Source organism: Poromitra crassiceps, assembly GCF_964638095.1.
Source record: "Poromitra crassiceps genome assembly, contig: HAP1_SCAFFOLD_223, whole genome shotgun sequence".
Lineage (NCBI taxonomy): Eukaryota > Metazoa > Chordata > Actinopteri > Beryciformes > Melamphaidae > Poromitra > Poromitra crassiceps.
In genome coordinates, this window is record NW_028152168.1 from 256,947 (window position 1) to 267,690 (window position 10,744).

Consider the following 10,744-nt stretch of genomic DNA (forward strand, 5'->3'; position numbering starts at 1 on the left):
CACAAAATCCTAACAGAAACGAATCCTCGGCTCTTGAAAGATGAGCCAAAATCCTCAAAAAAAAACCTTGGCAGAAGCTAACTACAGTATTGAAAAACGGCTGGCAGTGAATGTGTTAACAGCGACCTACACACAGGTTTTTTGTTTTTGTTTTTTGCTAAAAACGTTTTTCTGTTTTTCTGTTTTAAAGTTTAAAACGGAATCTGGCTGTCATTAGGCATTGATTAACTGAATGCTATTGCTAACTGTTACTTTGAACATCCATTTGCAATGATTCTGGCTGGATATTAACTATTGTAAATGTGTCACAATGAATGCAATTTGTGCACAATGTGTAAATACATTTACTATTAATTGTTTAGGCCTAATTATTTGTAAAGTCACAACACATTAGAGATGTGTGTAGTTCTTCATAGATTTAGCCTCTTCATTTTGCTCTCAAATGCACCAGGTTGACGAATTTTACTTTAAAATGTACAAAATCTTCTTCCGGGGGAGAATCCCCCCGGACCCCCCTTGGGTAGCTTGGCCCCCCAAGCTAGGGGTAGGCCACCAGAGGAGGCTGCAGCCCCGGCAGCTCCCCACTTCAGCGCGGTTGATGTCTCGCATCCCCTCCGTCCGTGTGTCACTCTCACAGCAGCACTAGGAAACGACAGGGAGAAACGATTCGCTTATTTGATTGGCCGAGTAGCATCATGTGCGATGATTTACAGCGCATTCATTGGTCTGTGAGCTTTCTGGCACATAAACCAGTATTACCGTAAAGACTAGAAAAGCATGTGCTGGTTAAAATAGAAACGCTCTGAAAATGACAATTCTCAATGATTTGTAGGTTATAGGGCCATCATTAGAAAACTTAGACCAGGAACTGCAGGGCTATGTTAAAATATTGTGTTTGATCCACAGGACTCTCTATGCACACATCATGTGCGCCCACCTTCCCCCTGCGAAGAGGTCCATGCTCTTGGGTTTGGTGATCTTCCTGTTGGCATCACCAACACTGTACAGCCTCAGACTCACCGAAACACCCCCAAAGAAACGCAAGAGTGAAGATAAGGCCAAGCCCACCGGGTCTCCGCGCAGCCTTCACCAGGGGAGAAGAAAGCTACCGCCGTGGGAGACACCCAGAACTCACAGGGGGTGCCGGTCAATCCGAGATGAAAGACTATATCAGCAGGAAGCAAGAGACTACTGTGCGCTGGCAGCCGTGACAATAGCTTTGCCAGAGCTACCAGCTAAGAACCCTCATGATATCATCCTGGTGGGGCGAGCTTCCGGTGCAGGAAGATCAAGACAGGTTGAGCTTTCGGTGATGACTGGAGATAAGGAGATCCGAGGAAGTTCGTTGGACGTTCTGTGCAGCCACACAGGCGAAGCCCACATAGAAGCCAGCTGTACCCTTGACCCACAGGAATGCACAGCCACACTTAACAATTACAAGATGAATCTGAATGAAGCAAACAAAGTGTTGTCCCTTAAAGAAGTTTGTCACCAGGGCCAGTGCCGGCCCTGACCTCCCAGGGGCGCGTGATTTCTAACCCCACATAGGATAAGCAATAACCACGCCCTGTGGCGCCGGGATTGGCCAGGAGCAACACTGGAGGGCACGCAGCCCAGCGATTTCATGAACCAACTGAATAGCTCTTGAGAACAGACAGCGATATTGAGAGCGGACATTGAAATGAATTATGGTCACCTACCTTCCTTAGCATAGTAATAATAATAATAAGCATAATAATTGTAATCTACACAATGTACACAATCTACAAAAACATGCAATAATATAAACGGTGTTGTGTTCACGTTCATAGCTCATATAATATAATGTATCGTTAATTTCAATCTCAATTCTTACCCAGAGAAAAGGTACAGCACTGAAAATGTAACAAGCAATAGTTTTTTAAACATCTTTATTTTAAAAGATGAAAAACCCCAGGTGCTTTAGTCCCAAGCTTCAATGCTCCTGGCCAATCCCGGCGCCACAGGGCGTGGTTATTGCTTATCCAATGTGGGGTTAGAAATCATGCTCACTTGACACTGTACATACATGTCCAAAACACAAAAAATGACACCCATCCAGCCTCAAGATGACTTCCCTTTGATAGATGGACTATGCCTCTACATGGATCAAGTGAGTTTGCCCTGGAACAATTGACTTTAGATTTTTAATCTTTATTTGAAATCGGAGCGTTTTCATGGTGTTCTGAATGGGAGCGGGCAGCTATAAAATTCCTGCTCACTTGACACTGTACATACATGTCCAAAACACAAAAATTGACACCCATCCAGCCTCAAGATGACTTCCCTATGATAGATGGACTATGCCTCTACATGGATCAAGTGAGTTTGCCCTGGAACAATTGACTTTAGATTTTTAATCTTTATTTGGAATCGGAGCGTTTTCATGGTGTTCTGAATGGGAGCGGGCAGCTATAAAATTCCTGCTCACTTGACACTGTACATACATGTCCAAAACACAAAAATTGACACCCATCCAGCCTCAAGATGACTTCCCTATGATAGATGGATTATGCCTCTACATGGATCAAGTGAGTTTGCCCTGGAACAATTGACTTTAGATTTTTAATCTTTATTTGAAATCGGAGCGTTTTCATGGTGTTCTGACTGATTGGAGCAAGCTTAATATAATAATATAGAAGTAGTTAGTACTACAATACCAAAGGATATATAGATCTAAATGGAATATAACCTTTTCCATTTGTATTTTTATTCAATTTGTGTGATATAACTTCAATTTGTGTATTTTATCGAGTTTGAATGATCGCTTTTATTCTGAAAAAGCCTGACCGGAAGTAAGAAATTCCTGCTCAGAAATTCAGCTCCGTCCTATGAACGAATATAAGACTTCCGGTTTACTTCCGGTTTGCGGAGCTAGCGAATATAAGACTTCCGGTTACCTTCAGAGTAAAAGCGGCGTAATCATGTTTTTAAAAGGCATAGAAAAATGGTTAGTTGGCAGATTAAAACAATAAACAAAGCATCTAAACGAAGGTATACAATACACATTATGTTTCTGTTTAACACCAACTGTTTTAATAACATTGAGAACGCTCTTCTCAGTATGTAAATGGCTAAAACCTGTTCACTGGAGTGCTAGCCTTTACAAATTGGACACTGTACACCCCTGTGTCGAAAGTGGCAGCACAAACGATATATGCATGCGCTCTGATAGACCTCCTCTATAACATCACACTGTCAGCTAACCTCGGGAGGGGTAAAAAAAAACATGCCAGGCCGTCAAACCCACCCAGAGCCCAGAGGTCACTCATATTGTCATTTCTGGACTAATATTGAACACTGTACACCCCTAGTGGCAGCACAAATGATATATGCACGCGCTCTGATATACCTCCTCTATGACATCACACTGTCAGCTAACCTCAGGAGGGGTATAGTCCATTTTAGCCCAGGTTCAAAAGTGTGAAGTTGACACTGACATGTCTACTCTGCACTTTGACATAGTTATTATCATTCATATAATTTCATATCCAAGTTTAAAATGAATATGGAGAGACACAATAATGTTTAAATAAAATAACAGTTTGGCCAATAGCCGGTCCTGATATGTTTTCTATGCCTTTTTTGACAGGGAAACAAAGAAATCTTTATTATAAACAAATAACTGGCCTGTTTTAAAGTTTTTTGAACCCTTCATCACATTGTCATTGAATGAGCACAAATTCAATCATACTGTCATGTAATGATGAAACAAACAACAAATTATGTGACACAACTGATAGGCTAAATATTGGCCACTGCAATCAGTGAACGACATCTTTTCTTGCTGATTGCCGATTGCAGTCAAAAAGGCCAATAACAGCCGATACCAATACACGGCTGATATATCAGTGCATCCCTAAAATTAATTATAATAAAACAAGTAAGCTTGCATAAATATGATCCCCTGCTCTAGAACCTAGGGTGAGTAGTGAGAACAGCCAGAATTCACAAATCAGTTTTTATTAAATCAAATACATGGCTGAAGTTGAACAGAACTGTACAACTATTTTCTGTGTTCTACATGATGCTTACATTATCTAATTGTCTGTTTCTCTCTTGTTGCTTTTGCTAAGAACTTGACCTGCCAGAAGATGAGAACAACAAGTTCCAGAGAATGCCATGCCTGGCCCACACCCTTCAGCTAACACTGAAAGATGCCATGAAGCACCAAAGTGCAGATGCAATCATAACAAGAGCAAGAAAGCTGGTACACGCTGTGAGGAAATCATCAGTGGCAAATGAAGAAATGTTTAAAAGGTGTGGCAAAACTCTGGTCCGGGATTGTAGCACACGCTGGAACAGCACTTTTGATATGATGAGAAGACTCCTTGGAGACCAGAGCTGAACTAAACCAACTACTTGAGGAGTTGAGCATGGACACACTTCTCACAAGCGATTGGGTTAAGCTGGAGAACCTCGTCAAGCTGCTTGAGCCCTTTGCCATTCACACAGACCAGCTTCAGAGTGACAGCCAGTCACTCTCACAGGTAGTGCCATGCCTGCTCAACCTTGAGGCACACCTGCTGACGACAACTGTTGGGAAGCAGTTAGCTCAAGTGCTGCTGAAGTCGTTGCGAGACACTGTGACCTTAGAAGAAATGCAGAGCAGGTCTTGGACCTCTAAAAGGCATGCAGGCAAACACTACACACTGGAGAGTTTACACAAAAATAATCTTTAATCACAATAAATATGATTAACAATTATATAAAGAGAGGCAAGCTGAACAGTGTTCTATGTGCAACAGTGCTGTAGGTTTACAACAGGTACACACAAGTCACAGTGGGCCAAGACAGTGACCCACACCTAAAATTGCAACACAACAGATATTAAAACTATATTAATATTATACAGAATAACAATATCATGCACAATGCACTTCCAATTGACTGGGTCTAGCAGGGAGGAAGTTTGACAAACTATTGGAAATGATTCCACATTGAAAGTCACTGAGATCTTCAGTATGGCCCATTATACTGCCGAGTGCCAATTATTGCCTGTGGAGATTGCATAGCTGTATCCTTGATTTATTTGATATACCTGTCTGCAATTTGTGTGGTTGAAATGGCCAGATCCAATTAGACAGGGTGTCCACATACCTTTGGCAATGTAGTGTATCTATCAATTAAAAGATTTGACTCACCAAATGATTTTGCTTTCTACTACTGCTTTGAGGATTTGCTGCTCTACCAATTTTGTCATCCACTTGTTCTTTTGTTAACTAACTAGCTATTGCTAATCCGTGTCTGTTCTCCAGGGATGGCCGCTGCTCCCTCCGGTCTAAAGCTGACTTCCTGGTGGCGTTGGTTAATCTGACCGCTGACCCCTCTATTGCCATAGTGAAGGACTGTTACCACGCGCTCATTAATCTGTCAGCTGATGAGACACTGCACCAGGTAATCTGTCTCATGGTTTGATTGAGGATTAGCCACTGTCGCATTGCATCATAGTAGACAGCTACACTGAGGCCATTTACACCTGGCATTAACATGTGTTTTCTCTGTCATCACATTGCAATCAGATTGTGTTTTATCACTTGAAAGTACAGGTGTAAACACCCCCAAAACGCATTGAAGAAGGATTGCAATCTGATCGGCCAAACCACCTCCGGAGGTGGTCAGGGATCCATTGTGTACACATTGAACACAAGTATAAATGCAATGTGTCCTCTCAATCTGGATACAGCAACTTTATGCAGATTGAGAGGACACCCATTTCTGCCATCAGATTGCAATGAAAACACATGTTAACGCCAGGTGTAAATGGAATCAGGTTAATGTGGTCAAGTACAATCTGATTGCAATCTGATGGCAGAAAACACATGTTAATGCCAGGTGTAAATGGCCTCAAAGTCTCGCACACTCAATAATGACACCATAATTCTGTCTTTAGCAATTTAATCATCTTAAACCTAAAAATTACTGAGAATATGACAACATATATGAGCATTTAAAGGTGACGTGATGTTATAGCAGGTAAGTTGTGACATGTAACATTGTTTTCACAAGTGTATATAAATATCCCTGCATAATGTAATTTGGTGTGTTTCTCGTCTCTCCCAGGTGTTGGTGACAGAGGCCAACTGTCTTCCAGTGTTCTTTAAGAACCTTTTGGATGGAGAGTACTTGTTCTCTGATCGGATCTGTACCATCCTGAGCAACCTGACCCGCCACGTGAAGACCTGCAAGACTGTGCTCAAGGTTAGTCCTCTGAAAGACCCATGAGCCCAACTTGCCTTTACAGCTCGGTGCCCCTGAACATGGCCCAAAAACAAATGACATTGCCTTCATGGATGACTGCATGATTGAAATGTCTATCCTGCTGTGTTGCTTTGAAAAAACCCGCATCACAAAAGTGCAGCAGGTAAGTACTGTCTTTGCTGTGGAACTGCACTGCATCTCTAGATTGTTACATGCATCTAAAATAATTAATATAAAAACAGTGTGATTAAAAATGAAAGACAGTCTTAAATATACATACTCTCATTATCATGAAAATCATCCCATGGCTTGAAATTGGCTTATCGTAAGATATTCCATTGTGTCAACACATGCCAAAAACTAAATACAAATGTAGCCAATCGCCAAGCAAATAGAAAATATTCCAGCACTGCATTCCAAAATAATGCTGTTCTTCTCAGTCATTTTAAGCTCCAAATGCAGTGTTCAATCCACATAAGGTCTTAATAAACCACCATATTAGACAGTGCACAGTTTTCTTATTTTTCCACTGCACGAACTCAACCGCAGAACTGGAAGGAGCTATTGCAATGTTGAGGAAACATAGGATAGAAAATGTGAGAATGTCTCACAACACTTACCGCCATCTCCTCTGGCCTCCAGAATATGGATGGGTATCGTTAAGGAATTAACAATACTGCTACTCTTATCGTATCAGAGAGCTCTGCGCACCGACATAGCCAGCCTCCTCATTAAATCGAAGCGCTGCTCCGCCCCACGCCTCTGCCTCTCCACCGAGTTCTCTTCTATTGGAGGGGAAATCAAAAACATTGTTAATAAACACTGGCATGTCCTTCAAAGCGACCCTGCTTTGAGACAAATATGTGCGGAACCCCCCCTCATCTCTTTTAGAAAATCTTGTTCACTGAAAGACAGACTGGTCCACAGTGCCATGAGTCCCCCCCAGAAAACCACCTGGCTACCCCCGCTCCCCTCTGCTTTTTACAGATGTGGTCATTGCACCCACTGTTCTAATTCATCTGACTCCAAACAGTTTGTCCATCCAGGTAAAAAATACAATATCAAATCATTTATTAACTGCAGTACTACCCATGTTGTGTATATTCTAAAATGTCCATGGGGTTTGGTCTATGTAGGTCAGACCAAACGCGCACTCAAAATTAGGATTGCCGAACACAAAGCGGCCATTCGCAATAACAACATGGACTATGCCATAGCAAGGCATTACGCACAGGTAAAACATGGCTCTGATGATCTAACGCAGCTATCTGAAGCCAGAAACTACATACTGGACAAGGACAGGTGAAGGGGGGGGGTGATCTAACGCAGCTATCTGAAGCCAGAAACTAGTTAGTTATTTTTATTGACACAAAAGGTTAAAACATTTGGATCCAAACAACATTCAAAAAAATACTGGACAGGGGACAGGTGGTACAACACATCCTGTCACTCCTTCAGAGACATACTGTCAGAACAGTAAACATGAACAAAGCCTCATGATCTTCCAAACGAAAGCCAGATCACAGGGGAAGATGTACCAGTTTACACACACACACACACACACACACACACACACACACACACACACACACACACACACACACACACACACACACACTCCATGCTTTGTTGATTTTAAGAAAGCTTTTGATTTAATGTGGCATAATAGTCTCTTCTATCAATTACTCAGATATGATATTGGGGCAAAATGTATGATTTGATTGAATGCAAATATTGTGAAAACGTGCGAGGACAAAAGATAATTCTTTAAACAAGGCTGCACGGTCTACTAAACTTGTAATGTGTCTCCAGTGGATTTCAATGTACACATTGAGCAGTTAGCAACACTAGCCCAAGCACTTCCACTATTTAATATGTTACAATTGTTGTTTGTGTGTGTTTCAGGTGTGTAGTCCAGAGGTTACTGGTGTTTGTGTGTGTTTCAGGTGTGTAGTCCAGAGTTTACTGGTGTTTGTGTGTGTTTCAGGTGTGTCGTCCAGAGGTTACTGCCCTACACCCAGTACGAGGCCTCCACAGTGAGAAGGGGAGGAGTCATAGGCACCCTACGCAACTGCTGTTTTGATCACGGTGAGACACACAGTGGCGAGTAGGTTACTCAACGTACTGGATGTTCCAAACCAGCCCAACACACAGAAATGTATCCGTCAATAATTCTGTTTTCCAACGGACCAGTTTGGCCACAAAATGCCATTAAGTTAGTAACCTTTGACGTGCTGTGATTGTCAGAGCCCCCATTAAACTCCATCGTGTGTTGTTTGATTTGACTACTTTAGAGTCTACGTAAGAGTCAATGAGAGAGTCCATTTCTGTCTATGTCTGTGGCTATTATACCTCAGGGGATTATTGGAACTTCACCTTTCCAGAGTTACAGTGGCAACAATTATTGATCCTCCACCAAAGTCTTCATCATCTTCATCAGATAGACTATGTAGCTCGGGAGCTACTGTAGAGCGGGTCGTCCACTAATCGCTTTGGATAAAAGAGGTCGTGGTTCGATCCCTGCGTCCTTCAGTCTGCATGTCGAATAGGGCTGTCAAAATTGCCCCACAATCATTTTTGAATATTCCCTCTAAACAAAACACATTCGTTTGAATATATAATAATAATAATAATATAAAATATAATATATAATACTTTTTTGCGTGCGTGGCAAGGCAAACCAATAGAGGGTATGCACGTGATGTCACAGAGGCAGAAGTCACTGTGAGGTCATGCGCACTGAGTCACAGCAAGACTGAGCTTGAATGCAGTAATCAGCCTAGATAACTGACACCTGCTGCTCAGGGAGGAATTTGACACTCAATTTGACACTCATTCCTGATTGAGGGGGCGTCTTCCAGTGGGTGTGCATACCCTCTATACAACCAGAGAGCTTATATAACTACTTGGTATATTTATTTGAAGATAAACTTTTTGCTTGTTTCAACATTGTTTTTTTCCCCCCATATTTATTCAGTCAGTACTAATACAGTAGTAGCCTACACTTTTGTAATGTTTTTAAATAACCAGGCAAAATATGTATGTTTTTATGTTGCCCTCTTGGCCAGGTTTTTTACCTGGGTTAATTTATTTTAAATAATAATAATACATTTGAATATTAATTTTCAGATTCAAATATTCTTTTAATTGTTATATTCGAATATATATTCAAATGTAGAATATTCTTTGACAGCCCTAATGTCGAAGTGTCCTTTAGCAAGATCCTGAACCCCAAAATTGCTCCCAATGGCTGTGCCAGCACCCTGAGTGGTAGCTTGCTGCCATCGATCAGTGTATGAATGTGTGTGTGAATGGCTGAATGTACCTGTTTGTAAAGTGCTTTGGATAAAAGTGCAGGATATAAATGCAGGTCATTAACCATATTAGGTTTTACTTGTGTTGTCTCCTCATTCTGTTCAGCCCATCATGAGTGGTTGCTAAGTGATGCCGTGGACATCCTGCCCTTCCTCCTGCTGCCATTGGCTGGTCCAGAAGAGCTGACAGATGAAGAAAATTAAGGTGTGTGTGTGTGTGTGTGTGTGTATTTACTCCTATAACTTCAGTGTACCAGTCGATAATAGAACTTAGTTTAAATTAATCAAATTGTAACGCATTAATAACGTGGCTGGATTGTTAGCTTGCTGCTAATAACCATTTCTTTTGAGGACGGACTCAGCTGCTTGGATGCGCGTCGCAACACGGACCGGTTGCTTTGCTCTCGTTCTTTCTGCTGCCTCATCTGCCTGCTCGTGGATTCTCTGGATCTTAACAAACTGTGTCATGGTCGCGTGAGTAACTATGGTCGCGTGAGTAACTGGATACTATCGTTTTCTCAAACACTGGAACTGAAAAAGTAGCGTGGTTTCTAAACAGGATTCCTATGTGCACCAACGTATGGGCCCCACCGTTTAGAAAATCCAAGCTTGGTTTAGTTGAACACTGGGTTATAAGGGGGAACCTTTACTTGTCTCTTTGAGAAGCTATACAGTTTGGGGTTACTGTGCAAACTGTACTACTGTCAAAGTTAACTGAAGCCTGTGGTTGTTATACACACACACACACACACACACACACACACACACACACACACATTCGCTCTAACACATTCTAGCACATAAACACATCACATAGACACTGATACACATGCACACATAACTCAGGTTTTGTTTTTGTGTGTAGTTTCCTATAGAGGGCGCTATTACTCTTTTGAGAGTGACACTGTGAGTGATCTACCATACAATATTTTCTTTGGGTATTTTTGCACTTTAAGATAAATTAACACAAAGTACATTTTGTAGCTTTTATTTTATTACTGGGTAAACTTGAATGTTTATTGTTTATTTTGAAATTCTGGTATTGTGAATTTTGTTTTTCTAAAGGGTATAAAAAAAATGGTTTGTTGAAACGTAAAAGAAATATTGTGATAATAGAAAAATACTTTGAAGAAATCTAAAACGAACAAAAGAAAAACCAATCCAACACAATTTAAATAAATTAATATTTGTTATTCCTTTTTATCTTGTTG

At 41.2% G+C, this 10,744-nt stretch overlaps 1 protein-coding gene across 1 annotated transcript; it reads left to right on the plus strand.

Annotated features, from left to right (window-relative positions):
• Positions 1-4,394: 4,394 nt before the first annotated feature.
• LOC310770766 (protein HGH1 homolog) lies at positions 4,395-9,737 on the plus strand (the record flags this gene model as incomplete). The annotated part of the gene is made up of 8 exons (XM_083663478.1): positions 4,395-4,630; positions 5,277-5,415; positions 6,082-6,219; positions 6,263-6,382; positions 7,253-7,265; positions 7,356-7,521; positions 8,207-8,307; positions 9,640-9,737. The coding sequence occupies 8 exons, from the start codon at positions 4,395-4,397 to the stop codon at positions 9,735-9,737; spliced, it is 1,011 nt and encodes a 336-aa protein (XP_083519604.1).
• Between the last annotated feature and the right edge of the window lie 1,007 nt (positions 9,738-10,744).